Source organism: Macrobrachium nipponense, chromosome 28 (assembly GCF_015104395.2).
Source record: "Macrobrachium nipponense isolate FS-2020 chromosome 28, ASM1510439v2, whole genome shotgun sequence".
NCBI lineage: Eukaryota > Metazoa > Arthropoda > Malacostraca > Decapoda > Palaemonidae > Macrobrachium > Macrobrachium nipponense.
In genome coordinates, this window is record NC_087217.1 from 8,170,992 (window position 1) to 8,188,274 (window position 17,283).

Genomic DNA, 17,283 nt, shown 5'->3' on the forward strand with positions numbered 1-17,283 from the left:
TTCTGGCTTTACCTCCGTGGTGTTTGGCTTTGTTGAGCAAGTGAATGTATATAATATATATATATGTGTGTGTGTGTGTGTGTGTGTTATGTATGTATTTATGTAAGTATATATATATGTGTATGTGTTCGTGTGGTCGTACGTGCTCGCGTGTTTGTTTGTATTTAAATATGTACGTGTACATATATGGTAAGGGATTTTTACTGCGGAATATTACAGGAATTGAATTATGATAACAAAAATAGCTGCATTGTCAAACAAGCATTTAGTTAACGCCGCTGTAATTTTGTCGGTATTTACAGTGTAAAATTATTTATCCATATAATCACACTTATGTTCATTACTGGGAATTCATGGCTTGGGGGAAAATACCATTCAATACCGATGTAAATGATGTGGTTTTGGACTCCCGGGTTTGAATAGAGGTAATCAGTATGAAGAGGAATCTGGGATTGGCTGCGTAGGGAGAGACTTTGTGGGGGTTTGGTGCAAAATTTACTCTCGTTTCGCATTTGAACGCTATATAATTTTGTTGGTGGGGGAGGGGGGTTCGTGGCCTCTGCGACCTTTGAGATCCTCCTCCTCCTCCTCCTCCTCCTCCTCCTCCTCCTCCTCCTCCTCCTCCTCCTCCATCCTCGTCACTTCAAAGACACTCGTCGTCTGTAATCGGCCACGCATTTGTGATTTTGTATACCCCTATTTTGAGTTTAGTTTTTTTTTAGAATCTGTTTCTCTTTGAGCTTAGGACTCTTAAGTGTTCAGAGTTGGTACGGAATGAGATCTTTCGTAAATGTTACGACAGTTACGTTATGCCTGGATTTCAGTGGTTTTCTATTTTACCGGCCCACGTAAGGCCAAGTAGGCGGGAAACTCGTTTTTTCTAGGAGTGAAGTCAATTTTAAGTAATTTGTGGAATGGTTTAAATTATTTAGAATCCTATCCATATATATATATATATATATATATATATATATATATATATATATATATATATATAATATATTGTAGGAAGCCCACTAAAATTCGGAAAAAAATTGATTTTTTTTAACTGATTTTAATTTTTTTAAATACAATTTTTAGTGGGCTTCCTACAACATATTAGAACACGGGATACAGTTTCTTGTTTAACTTTTGGTTATATATATATATATATATATATATATATATATATATATATATATATTATATTATATATATTTATATATATATATATATTATATATAGCAAAGTTAAACACTGTATCCGTGTTCTAATATGTTGTAGGAAGCCCACTAAAATTGTATTTAAAATTAAAATCAGTTAAAAAAAATCAATTTTTTCCGAATTTTAGTGGGCTTCCTACAATATATATATATATATATATATATATATATATATATATATATATATATATATATATATCTTTTTTGTAGTAATTTATTCAAACATTTTGTTCGCTGGTTACAAAGTAATACCCTTAACGTCTTTGGTCACATTATCATTCATTGCTCAATTATAGTGTTCAAATAATATGCAAAACATGTATTTCATCCTCTCATTTGTAGTACTTAGTACTTGCGAACTCTGTAATCATGCAGTTAAAATCCTTTTCGCAAGTTATTTGAATCCTCAGATGACTTAAGCTGTTATGTGCGTTTTATCGTTTTTAGATACTCTATAATTAACTTAGCGACTCAATTGAAACATTAGGTATCTGATCACCCTTTTGCGCAGATGAAGTCATGATTCAACAAACATTTGAAGATCGGACTAAAAAAGAGGAAATGAGACAAAAGAGCACACATGTCTCGGACGAAAGAAGGAAACGGATGGTGGTGGTGATTTTATTTTTTATTTTATTTTTTATTTTTGATACGGGTTTTAGGAGATACACACACACACACACACACACACGCAAGAAGATCAGGTTAAGTAAGCAAGACACGCTCTCGCTGGGCCTTGCTCTCTTAGTCCTTGTCGTGATGATTATTACACTTTCGTGAAGAAAAATAGACCAGGCGTGTTTTGGAGATTATTGCGCTGATGGCAGTGTCGGGCGGTGGTTTTATTAGAACACCCCCAGCTTGCTCTGTTATTACATTTTCATGTTTTTCCCAAATGCATGTCTTTCTTGCTACTCATATCCATGTACTCTCTCTCTCTCTCTCTCTCGTCTCTTCTCTTCTCCTCTCTCTCTCTCTTCTGACGTATATTATATATATATATATATATATATAATATATATATATATATATATATATCTATATATAATAAAAATTAGGTCGTTACTCCTAGCATAAGTTCCACGCTGGACGAGTGGTTTTCGCGCTCGGCTCCCAATCCGGTGGTCCGAGGTTCGATACCCGGCTCGGCCAACGCGGAATCAGAGGAATTTATTTCTGGTGATAGAAATTCTTTTCTCGATATAGTAGTGTGGTTCGGATCCCACAATAAGCTGTAGGTCCCGTTGCTAGGTGACCAATTGGTTCCTAGCCACGTAAAAATATCTAATCCTTCGGGCCAGCCCTAGGAGAGATGTTAATCAGCTCAGTGGTCTGGTGAAACTAAGATATACTTAACTCCTAGCATGGGCTACTTCAAGATAGAAAACAGCTCAGCAGTTACTATTTACTGATGGCTACTGCTGCTTTGCCATGAAGAACCAATGATCAGGGATACAGATATAATGTACCCTTAGGCAAGGACTGCAGAACAATTGGTTGGAATTTGTTGGAAAAAATGTTCCCTAAATATTAGGTGAACCTCTTCGCCACAGTCCAGTGCTTACAGAACTTGGATTCTGCAAAAGGAAGATAATAGCAATTTTCCACTGTGAGATGTAAGTCCCTAAAAGGGGGGGTTGGGGGAAGCCATGAACATGGCAAATCCATACCTTGGGCTGATAATGCATGAAAATGGGTAAAGACCATTAAGTGAAGAGAACAAAATATTAATATACGAGAGATTTTTGCAGTGAACATTTCTATGTTTACCTTCGATTAGTTTGTGTTTAGTTAGTTTCGCGCTACAATACTGATATAGTTGTAATTTAAAGCTGACTATTTATGAGTTAAGTTTATTAAAAATACAAACAAATAAAATGAAAAAGACATTATTGCTAGTAAAAGTGTGCCAGGAATTTCTCTAAGAATAAATGTATTGGTATATACATTTTTGCACCATGCAACACTGCATTAAATTTCCCGTCCACTGTTATATATAGTTTATGGCAACGTACGCCAACCATTCCTAAGTGAAGCATGTTGCTGTCAGTGTCAGCTGTAACAGTATGGATACATGGCTGTGTATATATGATCACCAATCAGTCTGTTCTACATTAAGCCGCTGATTCCAGGTGATGAGATTCTTCAGTTTACTGGTATTTATAGCGAAGGATGCGCCTTTCCACTTCTCTTTCTTGCTTCCCTCCTTCAAACACACACATCTTGGCCCGGGAGTATCGGACTGGGCCTCCCTGGTACTGAACCTCAGTATTCAATAGACTCGCTAAGTAACACTTGTGGTATTCTGTTAGTCCTGCGGTCAGCGAAGTTAATTAAGGAACTACGGATCACTAAGGTAGGAGACAGCCAAGAAATCCCAGACCCCGTTGGCACTTAGACCCCTTAATTATGAATGAGAAGGGAATGTGGTTAGATGCCTCATCTCGTTAGTTTAAGTGCTTGCTGCAAAAGAGGGCCTATCATGTGTTCAATCGGAAAAGGTGCATATATATATATATATATATATATATATATATATATATATATATATAACAGCTACAATACCCTCTTAACTTCTAGAATTCTTCGCGCTCTTTGGGAAACGCTAGTCACTACAAGCCATAAAATCCAAGTGCAAGAAATATGAAGTTAGGATGGCCTGGCATTTTGGCTATTACAATTACCTATGTATCTGGTAAAAATGACGAGTAGGTTACACACGCGCACACATACACGTATATATATGTGTGTGCGTGTGTATGCATATCAAATGTGGGCGTACGCGAGCGTGTGTGTGTGTGTGTGTGTGTGTGTGTGGTGGCGGCGAAGGGGGAGGGGGGGTTTGTCTCTGCATGTTAGTGCATTTTTTCCGTATCAAAAACTTACCCGGATTTTATCGCTTCGATTTGAAAGTTCAATAGATTTGGAATGAAGTATGAAGTGCAACACTTTTGAACTTTGCAAATTAAAGGTGAACAGCAGATCGGATTGAGCAACTGTTGTATATTAAACCCTCAGACTTGTGATTACTTGCAGGTTCGGAAGTTTGTAATCACGAGACTGGTTAAATGGTGCTATGCCGTATTTCATGTAATGGTGCACTTGCATATTTATACCCCACGGACTGCTTACATGTTTTGGTTATGATTATTTAATATTATTTATTTTTTGTTGGTAAGAACAAAGTTATATATGGTCACACACAGTCACAACAAATGCAAGCAGCTTTGTTTATTGATATCCTTCGTAAATGTTTGTCTTCTCAGATCCTGTACTGTTGTCAACATTTTTTTTGCCGTGTTTCCACCAAAATTCCTTGTGAAAAATTAGCAATTTAGAATTTAATTAAACAAATTACACTTGCTTTTGTGATTAAAGTTTCTAAGATAGACAGTGTCATACATTACACACACACACACTCACAATCTTTGTAGACAGACAGTACTTGATCTAATGCCAGGTCTGTTTATAGTCTGTTGCTTTTTATGTTCATTTTTACTCATATATTTTATTCCGTTTTATTCATTCAACGATCCAAAGTTACCGTGGCGCTTGTTAAGTTGTTCCTGTTTGTGATTTTTTGTATGTTACGCACGCATTTACTCTCTCTCTCTCTCTCTCTCTCTCTCTCTCTCTCTCTCTCTCTCTCTCGATGCGTACATTAAAATATAGACTCGCTGGTGTTTATTTAAATCTGGTAAAAGAAGCTAAGACCGAAGGAGAAAATCTGCGCAAACGCCTGAAATTCATAGAAGTTGGTATCAGAAGAAATTTGTCTGGACCAATGTTTACCTAAGGGAGAATTGCGTGACAGAAATCCAGGGAATATGACAACGAGGTCTGTTTAATGATGGCATGGAAAAAAGGAGCCTCCAGTTTTAAGTTTCACGTGTTTTCTCAAGGGAGACTCCGGATGGCTTAGTTAGTGGAAAAGAATGGACGGAGGAGCGAGAAAACCTTACAGGAACTTACGGTGTCACTCTTTGCACCAGTTGGGATTTTTGTTTCTTCAATGTTCCTTTCGTTTTTAATTCTTATTTGTTGAGACAGATGACTTGTTTGTTTGCCTTTATTTTGCATCCCCTTGATTTTGCTTCTTCTATGGAAATTTTTTATGCGAGGATTTCCATGCCTGGTGTTGGTGGTTGCTTTATGGATGAAAAGATTAGTATACGAACTTGTGCAAAAATAAATACCAGAGTACCTGCTTATTTTATATATGCATACACACGTGCAGTGTGATTTTTATCTATATATATATGTATATATATATGTGTGTGTGTGTTATGTGTGTGTGTGTGTGTGTGTGTGTGTGTGGTGTGTGTGTGTGTATAACTGAATCACGAGAATTTGGAACGTGATGAATATATATGTAAAGAAGGGAAAAACTACGAAAGAAAGTGAAACAGTTGAGAGCAGCGAGCCCTTTCGACTCAGTCTTTTACTTAGCCTGCTAAGTAGAGGACATCGAGTTGAACGGCCTCGCAGCATTCCATAGTTTCACTTTCCTTCGCGGCTTTTCCTTATATATATATATATATATATATATATATATATATATATATATATATAGACAGAGATAGATATAAGCGCAAATGCTTCTTTTGTAATGTGAAAATACATGTTACCACATTTCTTTCGGGTAATCAGGCTGCCCATAGTAAATGTATTTTAATAAATCTTTACTGGAACAGACAGCCAGGTCTGCAGTTATATTTGATGGAGACTCCATTTCAAGGCCAGGTGTTCATGGTTAATATCTATACTGTTTAGTGATTTGCAGTTATAATAAATATAATATTTCTTTTTGTTCACAGGCGCTGGTTTTGCCACCTCTGGCCCGATGGCCTTACGAGGCAGGCTGGACCTTCACCACATGGTTCCGTCTCGACCCCATCAACTCAGTCAACATCGAGAGAGAGAAACCCTATCTTTACTGGTAAGTCTTTTTCCTTCATTTTCACACTTTTTCTCCATATTTTAGCGTACGGTCATGTCGTTTTGCGTTTCATGTCAGCACAACCCTCTAGCCGTCTGGTTGCTGTCTTAATCTGGCCTTCATCTTGAAGGCTGGAAGCCTTGAATAATATTCAGATTGAAGGTTCTTAGTTGCTCGACGCCGTAATCGAGATGAAATTACGTGTGTACCCTTTCGGAAACTGTTATCTCGAGTAGATGTGTGTGTCCTGGCGCTGAAAATATCCTTTTGTTTCCTCTAACGGCCACCGAACCGCATGGAATACGTCGATGGGAGGATTATGATATTATCTCTGTATATCCCTTGGTGCGAAAATGTTCTGCCTCAATGGTGATATTGATCAGCTGGTTTATTTTATTTGTCAGGATGTGGAGAATTGAGATAAACAATTTATACCGTAATGTATCTGCCGCAATTTGTACACGTTGGAATTAATAAATGTTAAATTTTCTTTGGCACACATACATATAAACACACATACCTATATACATTCTCACACACACACACACATACACGTATATACATACACCCACAGCAAGAGTGTTGTTCTGTATAGGTGTGGCATGATTTAATTAACAATTGATGCCTAGCTCGGCGTTCATATAGTAAATATTTTTAAAACGTTCTGGCAGCTGTAAACGTTATATTTCCCCAGTTCCTCATTGTTGTTTGGTATGTCGACAAAATTCAAAGGAAGAGTTGTTACTTCATTTCCTTATTTACTATATCATCGGTACGCGGCTTTTATTTGGTATTGTGTCATTTTTGGGGATGCAAGAGTGATATATATATATATATATATATATATATATATATATATATATATATATATATATATATACTTTTCGCTTACAACTGATCTTTACAAAAAGCTTAATAAATAATCAAAATTATTTCATTTTTATTGTTTTTTTTTCACAGTATTTTGGTATACATTATATTAATATAAAAATATATATTATACATAGTAAGTTTTGTCCTGCATACAACTACGCTTTCGGTCGTCCGGAGCACCTAAATGGTACATCAACTAAAGACTGACTACCTTTTTAACCATGGCACCCCTAGGCTGAGGTTCACTGGCTCTTCTTTAATTTTCTGCCCTCGAGCTGCTGGTGTCTGGGGTGGAAGAGATGATGGAATATGGGAAAGGGATGACGATATCAGTGCGGGAGGGGAGCATGAGAGACGTTTGTGGAATATGTAGACAGATCAGTGATTATGGTGAATGTGATGTGTTCTAAAAAGGATGATGGATGAATGAGTAGTTAAGATAATCTTGATAGCGGGAGACTGACAATTATTTTGAATAAGGGAAATAAATAATTATATGTTCGCTGGTTTGCGTAATTCTTAACATTATGATCTTTCTAGAGCCATAAGCCATAGCCTAGAAACAAAAATCAAACAATCAATCAACAATAATAGAACATAACAGTTTCAGGGTTTTTTTTATCCCCCAAAAATTCAGCAGGTGGGAGGGTATGTAGATGACATCTTCATTGCTAGAGCCTCTCTTGTTGCCTTACGGGATTATATGGCATGAGAATTTATCTGGAGGGGGAAGAAACGAACTACCATAAGTTGCTTCAAGGTAGAGAGCCCTAATGGTAGGTGGGGTAGATTGGGTCTGGAAGGTAGGTAGGGGGCTTGTAAGGCGCTGGCCTTGGCTTGTACACTGGTTCAGGATGGTAGACTGGCTTTGAAGTGGGCTTGTACGCTGGCTTGGGTGGATGGTATGGAGCTGGCTTGTAAGCTAGTTCAGGATGGTATTCTGGATACTTGGCCTCTCCCTCATAGGTAACTTCGGCTTGGAAGCCATTGTAGTGGTCGGCGACATAAGTCACAGTCTGGATGCGACCATCGGGAAGAACCACAGAGTAGGATCCCTTCACCGATTTGCCGTCAGAGTTCTCAGTGTGACCGAAGTTCGTGCCTGAGTAGTGGTCATTCACACCATAGTCAAAGGAGTAGGGTTTTGGCTCCTGAAGTAAAGACAAATGGAAAGAGAAGCATTCTTATTTCTCTATGATTGTAGTAACCTACTTCATGATCAGGTTTGACTCAAGAATGAATAGTTAAGAGAAAGGTTTGATTCAAGAATGATTAGTTAAGTTACAAGGTACATATTTCTGTATTTAACTTAAATTCCGGTAAACATGTTGAGCATTTACTTCAGTTATTGATATTCCACTATATGATGTGCTTTTGTTAAAACAAAATTTAAAATTAAAAACTTACCTCATTGTACTCTGGCTCTGGGTGATAAGATTTAGGTTTGTAAGGTTCAGGTTTGTAAACTGGTTCAGGTTTGTAAACTGGTTTGGGTTTGTAAACTGGTTCTGGTTTGTAAACTGGTTCAGGTTTGTAAACTGGTTCGGGTGGGTAAACGGGTTCTGGTTTGTAAATGGGTTCAGGGTCATACACTGGCTCAGGTTCATATACAGGCTCAGGTTTGTAAACAGGTTTTGGCTTATAAACAGGCTTAGGTTTGTAGATTGGCTCTGGGTGGTAAATAGGCTTGGGGCCGTAGATAGACTTTGGAACGTAAACTGGAGGGTGGTGGTAAGGCGCTGGAGTATATCTTGGGCGGTAGGGGTCGGATGGACTGGCCGATACCAGCGTGGCGACTAAGGCCACGATAGCTGCTGTTACCTTTAAAAAATGGGTAAAATTTTAAATGACAAAAAATGATGCAGAGTACATATTATTCGAAGTATAGCTTACATTACGACGTGGTATAAGAAATAAATCATGTTTATTGCTTGATTTTTCAAAGATGTGGTTTATAGTCTATATTATTTTGTCAGTTTCTTATAAAATATTGTAGTGTGTGGTAGCACACCACAGAAAGTGTTCACAACCATTATTAGAAGAAATATATCTCAAGATATTGAATAATAATATTTAAAGATTAAAATTTGTAGCAGATATAAATAAATATTCTTAAAGTATAATATCTTTTAGGTTTTTGAGAACTATCGTTTAACAAGGTGTAAAATATATTCAAAATAATGTATTATGTAAAGAGAAATAGAAAAATTCACATTCAGATAAATGAGTTGGTGTAACATATTTAAATTCTCCGTTTATGTCGTCCTAAGAGATCTTATTCTTCAGTGGGAAGAATCTTCTGAAAATGATAATAAACCATTTGAGCCCGAGGATATTTCTTTTCTGGCAAGACTGATCCCCTGAGCATCTCGGAGCTCGTATGAAGAGACGGCGTCTTATTTTCCCTATTTTCCCAGAAGGAAGTCGAGCGCCATGGATGAAAGTGTAAGAAATCGTTCTTCCGAGGCGCGGCGGTTAGTCAGGGGCTTGGGAATGAAAGGAGAGAGATGGGTGGGGCCTGGATGACGCGAGGATGGGAGTAAAATAGCCTGGTGGTTAACTGGGGTTATCTGTAGGTAGATGGGAATGACTATGGGTGAAGTAGGTGAGGGTCATTCAAAGGTACTGGATACGACTTTTTAGATGTAGGGTGGCAATTATGGAGTGAAGAGTCACGGAAGGTGTGCATGGTTAGAGGTAGGAATATATACTCTCGGTGGTTGTTGGGCGTTGGCGGAGAGGGAGGTGACGTCATCACACAAATCTGCCAGGTCAGCGTTACGAAACTGACTTATTGTTCTGAGATGGCTCATGAGGGGAGAGGAAGTGATCGATTATTAGTAGGTTTTTAGGTCTGCGGAAGTTACGTTATCATCGGTATTAACGGTGCAGATCTAATTGTTGAACTTTCCGAACGTATATATTAACTGTGTATGTATATATAAATTATAGTGTTTGTGTGTAATTTGATGCATGACTGTCAGTTTTGTAAGGTACGTTTGAATTAGGAAATACTTTAAAAGAAATGGATTGGAGAAATAAGTATTCTATTGTATACAGATGAAGAGGATTTAGGCAACTGGAAGAATTATAGGGACATGACACTCCTTAACACACCAAAGGGTGTTCGTAGGATTACGAGTAAGAACGCGATAAAGATGACAGAAGAACTGAGAAAATTATTGGGGAAGCTTACTGTGCTTTGAAACAAGGAAGGTATTGTGTAGGTCAGGAGTTTTTTTTTTCTTTTTTTATGAAACATACATGTGAAAGTTTGAATATATAGGGAAAATTCTGTAGGTAACATAAGTGGACCTAGAAAAGGCTTATGATAGAATCAATAAAATAGGATGCTTAGCATTTAAAGTATACAAGGTAAGTTCTCAGATTATTAAATTTTTTACGATTTAAGTGAAATATTTGTTGGAATTTGTTATCAGGATAGGGACTAGTGAGATAAGGGCATGTTAAATCTGTTCATAGGAGAGTATGTGGTGCAAAACTGTGCGATAAGGAAACGAGTCTTAAAAGGAGTTTGGGGTGGTTAATGGTTGCAGATGATGCTGGGATAATGAAGAGAAACTGCGGAAACTAGCAAAAGAGAATCAAAGCGCTTGCAGGATTAGAGTCGACAGTCATTATGAGCAAAATTAAGGTTGAGAAGGTAAACGTAAACCGTGAAGATGGTGATGTGAATGTTAATGTGGATGTGAAGAATTAAAGCATTTGATCCCAGTGGATACCTGGGAACAAATATATATATAAAAAAAAAAAAGGTGTCTCACGATAGACAGAGAAAGAAAGGTACCGGGAAGCATGCAGAAGATTTCGAGAATAAAATGGTCTTGAGAAACAAGTTGGGACCGTATGAAGAGATTGTTGAGCCAGCTCTCCAACATGGAAGTTTAGTATGACATTTGAATACACATTAAAGAAAAAGTCAAAGCTGTTTAGATGAACTGTTTGCTTAGTATATGGATCATGAGCAGAATTGACAGAGAGAGAAATGTGGAGATAGGAGAAGTGGTAAAGGTTATCATAGGTAAAAGCATGGGTGGGGGAAAATGGAGGGTAAGACCTAAGAGAGAGAGAGAGAGAGAGAGAGAGAGAGAGAGAGAGAGAGAGCAGGTGCAAACATGATCCCCACAGGCGCAATGTACCGTGTACAGTGGCTGTTACACGGAGGCTCCTCCCCAGCCGAAGGGGGTGACTTTCCCACGTTTCATGACATATAACCGTGTGATAATTATTCGGTTCCTTCTTCATTATACGTTTTAACTGAATAATGGTCCAGGGTCAAGGAAAGAGTACTTGAGAGAAAGATTAGGAACGAGGTTGCGAAGGTTATCGTTGAATTTGCACAACTCTTACTGAAGGAACTCAGTGCTGTGCATAGAATTTAAACAGTAACTTAACGAGGTGTCCTATATTATGTTAAGTTATGTTTGGAGACAAATCGGGCCCAGTAAAGTTGATATGCAAAATTTTCATTGTACAGTTTGATTATATAAAGAAAAAGATAAAGATGAGAAGTGGTAGCCGATTGGAATTGACTCTCTCTCTCTCTCTCCTCTCTCCTCTCTCCTCTTCTCTCTCTCGTCTCTTCTCTCTCTCTCTCTCTCTCTCTCTCTCTCTTTGTATGCTCGTCAGGTGAAGATAGAAATTTACCTCCTAGAAAGGTGTACGTTGATAGTTTCCAGAAAGTATTTTGCCTGTTCTTCTGTTTAGTTATTTGCACAGGTGTCAGTGTTTGCGGTTATTAGTAACCGGCTTTTAGCGAACATCTCTCTCAAGTTCTCTCCCCCTCCCCCCTCATACCCCACCCCCTACGACTAATCCATCTCTCCTACCCTCCCCCACCCGTCATAACAAAACTTTCCTCTTCATTCACTCAGTATCTGCTTTCTCTTTCTTTTAACTGCTCTCTCTCTCTCTCTCTCTCTCTCTCTCTCTCGGGTGTGTCCTTAGATGTATTACAGCTGTGTAATTTATAATACTCAAGGGTTTTAGTAGTTGTAACGTAAGTTGAAGACGAAAAAAAAAAAATATGAGAGAAAGGGAAGTTAAATGTAAAAGACATGACTTGGTGCAATAAAGAGGACAAAGCCCACTGGTACAAAGGCTTCTTGATAGCAGAGTTTGGACGAGAGAAGGGATCCAAAGTTATTCCTGGAGAAGCATTATGGGAATGTAAGATACGGACTGTTGGAGTTCTTTTCTAGAGCGGATCGCGTTAATGAGGCTTTTTTTTTTCTTCCAAAATAAACCTTCCATGCATTTGGTGGATATAGTATATAGTGATTCTGATGAACTAGTTGTTTTTTTTCACTGTTGAATCGGGATTGCATGTTCAAAATTCATACGCTATTTTAATTATGAATAAAAACCCTTAATAACGTTCGTTCTTTACAGAGAGAGAGAGAGAGAGAGAGAGAGAGAGAGAGAGAGAGAGAACTTGCGTGCATGCTTTTACGGACTCCTCTGGAGAAATTCGAGATATCTGGGAGGAGCGGTCGGTGGTGTAGAGCAGAAAATTGAGTTGGGCTTCCTTTTCAATCTTATTTTCTTAGAGTATTGGAAAAACACTGTCATCCAGACGGAAGCTGGAAGGAGGGAGGAAGACGTAAGGTCTTGTAATAGACTTGCGGTATGGAAGAAAAGATTTATTGAGTTTTGGTTGAGATAAAAGGATGTGAATGCCCACTCCCAAATCTAGTTAATGTATCTGCTTGTCAGGACTGGGGGGGGGGGGGGTGTTAAGAGAAGGTTGGCTATTTCGTGGGAGCAAAAGGGCCAGGGAGAGAGACAGAGAGGAAGGGAGAAGGTCGTAATATACAGATGGTTGATGCAAACCTGAGAGCTGTCTTTTTAAATGGATATAGAGATCATGCAATACAAAGTCAATGGAACAGAATAGAAACAGTACCATTGTTTTAGTTTGCAGGAGAATTATGTTAATTCATGGATGGTATTTATCTGTGTCGAAAATTATATCTTTCTAGCTGAAGGAACTGTGGTGGAAAGGTCGAGTTATGATGCTTATGAGAGTGAATATATGTAAAATAAAGCTGCATGTAAACTAAGCATGCCCATGTGTTAATACCTGCGATGTTGAACCGGTTATGGTGACATTATGTATAATTTATATTAAGGAAAAACATGTACATTTCATTTCATATAGACATAACTAGAGTTCTGTAGTACTACTGAAACTGCAAGAACTGAGAACGCAGAGGGAAGCGAGAGGGATAATGGAATATGGGAGAAGAAAAAGGTGGTTAAAATTGGGCCATTGATTGAGTTAGTGGCGGAATATTTGATGAGCGAACGGCCTCCCTGGCGAGGATTTTCGGACACTTTTTAAAGGAGACACGTGGCTGACTTTGTCTGTTTAGTTGATTTAGGCGGAAGTCGTTTTATAGAGGATACTGAACACTGAAGGAATTGGAAGGAAAAGAATGCATGCAAAATGGATAAGAGAGGAAGATTTTGTCAAGTTTGTTAGCTGATCTGAAGTCAGTTAAAGGATGATAGATAAAACATTTGGCTTTGCAACACTGTAAGCGAGAAAGATGGTAATAGAGATATACAACAATTATACGATAATGGGCTCAGGTAGTAAGACAATTAGATTATTCGACGATTAATCATTCGATACAATTGAGAACATGCTTTAAGAAGCATTAAGTAGAGAAATGCTCAATTCTAAGGAATTTTGAGTAGTGATGGTGATTATGTTTGATTAGGTAAGCGGACCATAGTCCTAGTTGCGCAGTAATACTTTGATACGGAAGATTCAGTTTCAGTTTGGTAAAATGCATTGGAATCATAGTATTAGACTTTGGGTAAAACATTAATTTTAACTTTTCTAATAAAAGAAATATTGAAAGACATTTCTTTGGATCGAAATAAATGAGCACATGTAATTATAAATGTCCTTACTGAATGTCATATCATTTATATAATGAAATTGTGAAGTGTGCTTTAAAATCATCACGTGGATTTGTTTTCTCTTAGATAAAAAGTATGACGTCAGTCTTCCAATTCTTTTCTTGGCTCAAGTCTATATAATATATATATGAGTAAGAATTTGGAATTTAAAGGTTATAGGAATGGCCGTTCCCTGTGCCAGATTGCATTTTCTGGATTTCTGACTTTGAACGTGAAAGATGTTTCCTTTTTTGAAGACTCAAAGTTATTGCGTAGTGGCCATTGCTGCAGAAAGGCATCTGTCCTTACGCGCACTTGTGTCCGTGTGTATGTATGTATGTATTTAGGTACGTAAGAAGAAGAATGCCTTCCTAACCAATTGAAGTGTGGCACTTAGTCTTCATTATGAAGAAACGAAAGAGAGAGAGAGAGAGAGAGAGAGAGAGAGAGAGAGAGAGAGAGAGAGAGAGAGAGAGAGAGTCCTCCTTGGCCGAGAGGAATACTATGGTCTGTAGGAAGTTAAAGATGCAAGGCCCGCGGGAGCTAACTTGGGCTCACACTTATGCCTCACCAGTATTCCTTGGTCTCACCAGAATTATGTTTCACCTAATGTCTGTAGCAATAATGGAAGGATTTTTTACCTATGTATTTGGCAGCGTCTGAAAGTTAGATACATAATTTGCATATCTTGAAAAGCTTGAGATTTATTTTTCACGCTGCTCTTACCCCATTTCAGACACCATTATACTAGAAGTTTTGCTTAAAAAGATTTTTTTTTTCATGAATGCATGTTAAGAGTGGTTTCGATGAAAGTACTCGGTACTTCTGAAAAGCTGTGGTGTAATTTTATTGTTGAGAAAATGAATGTAGTGATTTTGTAGAGAATAAGCAAGCTATAAAGATTTGAGAAATGTTGGTTTCAGAGTCCAAGATGTCTGATTAACGAGTGAAAATGCGTCTCTCCATGACTTTGTAATATTTTACAGTAATGGCCTAGGTTTTCAAGACTAACTTTTGGGGGTCATCTCATGTGATCGCGTATAGAGAGAGAGAGAGAGATGAAGAGAGAGATGAAGATAGAGAGATAGAAGGGGGAAAGAGAGAGCGAAAGAAGAGAGAGAGAGAGGAGAGAGAGAGAGAGAGAGAGAGAGATAAATTAACTATACTGGTCTTTCCATGCCCTCAGGAACTGGCGTCTGCTTCCTGACATGAAAGAACTGAAAATTATTTTTCTTTGAGTCATTTAGGGTTTTGAAGGTCATTACAAATTAGAAACGGCATTCTCAGAGAGTGATTTAGATCTGCAGAAGCAAGTCCACTATTGAAAGACCACCACCACCACCAAAATGGAACACCACCGAGAGTCACTTGAATAGAATTTAAGCTGCATTACCAGCATCCGGTGGACCACTTAAGAAGCTCATTTAGAAGCTTTTGGTTTTACGAGCCTTGCGCAGGCAAAAAATGGAGCACCCCTGGCAATCAAATTAAACTAATTAAATTGCATTCTAAGGTTAAGTCTACCGTTAAGACTTGTTTAATAAAAACAGACGGACTTCATTGTGTGGCTAGTGATTAAAGGAAACTACAGTAAATGTAGCAGGATTGAAAGGTTATTGATCTGAAGACTAGATGTAGAAAATGATGTCTTCTGTCAACTTAGGATAGAGAGCTGCTCAACAAGACAAGGAACGAAGTATTATATCGATGTGTGTTTATTTAGTGTTCGTAAATGATTGTTAAAGTTTCCTATATTAACGAAGTTGGATGGAAAGTAATATGTGAACATAGATTCTTCTTTATCCCTTAAGTAGGAAAATCTGTAACATTGTCTTTAGCACAAGAAAGCGAACTATGTGATATTAATGAAAAAAAAAATGCTCATATGACAACTCGGAATGCTCACAGCACTGAAAATCGCTCCTCAATGAACGGGGTGATCACATTGACACTTTTGATTTCTGTCATCACTATGCCGTCGACTATCGCTTGTTTATCAGTCATCCATGCGTGAGAAAGTAGTACGTGTACCGTGCAGTAATGGTGTAGGTTTTAGTGATGTTGATCCAAGAAACTTGTTTTGTGTTTTGCTATCGGTGGAGACGACCGAACAACCAGCTAAGACTGAAGATTAGCAGTAGTAATAGTAGTAGTACCTTGAGGGGTGCCATGGAGGTGTACGACAGGTGGATGGAAGGGCCACGCAGAAGGCACTGATGTCCACGTTTCTGAGCGCAGTCCCTTATATATGCTCTCACTCTCTCTCAGTGTCAGTACTACTACTCCTCCTCCTCCTCCACCTACCTCACCCTAATCAGACCTTGATTGCCCCTCCCTGTCTACTTCACGCCCCTCCTTCTTGCCCCAAAGTTCCCATTGTTTCGTGCCCCTCCCATCTTATTCATCTGTTGACCTCGTAGTTATTACTTCTTCTTTTTTTAATCTGCTTCCACAGGGTCGGTCGTCAGCCGGTTTTGACTTGAGGGTCTTTAGGGAAGTGATGAGATTAAATATCTTAGTGATGGTGTGATTATGTCTATTTGTTCTTATCACTGTAATGATGATGATGATAATGATGATACCCAAAGTGATATGTATTAGGTTTTACTCCCAAGTTTGCGAATGCAGCTTTTTTTTTCTATCGTTGAAACTAACATTTTTGATCGCGGTCAAAATGCTCTTTGTTTATTGTGATATGTTTGAGCATATATTAAAACCATACATAGCATTTTACGACGAGCCCCGTATATACATAAATGCAAAGCAAGGCACATTTTGTGAAACGAATTTCAGTTTTTCGCCATAACTGTTGCCATTCATTTCAGAGTTATTGTTAATTGGTTATTAGTTTTTCATGTATTTTGGTACACAGTGATGATATTGCAATAGATTGCAATCGTTTCTGGGAATACAATATCGAATGGTTGTTTATGATATTTTTTCATTTAGCGTTCAAGTAATTATCTTGTGTGTGATGGAATTATGACCGGGGTGCATCGTTCAACTTTGGTCATTTGCTGTAGATGATGGGCTCCGATGAATGTCAGTGACGACATTCGTTTTAAGGCTGATAAAACAAATGTTCAGTTTTAGAAAAATTTGACTCCATGTAGATGTAGCTGTTTCCGTTATTTTATAAGGTGTAAAAACAAACAAAAAATGTGGCTACCCGAACAAGCCCAGTTTGCCAAGTGTTTGTTTGTTGATGGACCGTAGTCTACAAATGATGTCGAATCCGCCTCTTACGATACTGAAGAATTGCACAGCTGTTTCATTGAAAAGTGTGGAAGATTAGTGAACCGGGTTGACCCGTAAGTTGATGACTTTCATAGTAAATCC

At 38.0% G+C, this 17,283-nt stretch overlaps 2 protein-coding genes across 2 annotated transcripts in view; one reads left to right on the top strand and one right to left on the bottom strand.

Moving 5' to 3' along the window:
• LOC135201387 (uncharacterized) overlaps positions 1-6,166 on the top strand; it is a 231,403-nt gene extending 225,237 nt beyond the window's left edge. The window contains exon 6 of the mRNA XM_064230255.1: positions 6,020-6,166. Coding sequence (XP_064086325.1) covers positions 6,020-6,145 — 126 coding nt within the window. The 3' untranslated portion in view covers positions 6,146-6,166. The remainder of the gene's footprint in view (positions 1-6,019) is intronic.
• Positions 6,167-7,069: 903 nt separating this feature from the next.
• On the bottom strand, positions 7,070-16,187 carry LOC135201388 (uncharacterized). The gene is made up of 3 exons (XM_064230256.1): positions 16,101-16,187; positions 8,422-8,835; positions 7,070-8,165 (listed from the first exon to the last, which is right to left on the bottom strand). The coding sequence occupies exons 1-3, from the start codon at positions 16,113-16,115 to the stop codon at positions 7,785-7,787; spliced, it is 810 nt and encodes a 269-aa protein (XP_064086326.1). The 5' UTR covers positions 16,116-16,187; the 3' UTR covers positions 7,070-7,784.
• Positions 16,188-17,283: the final 1,096 nt, after the last annotated feature.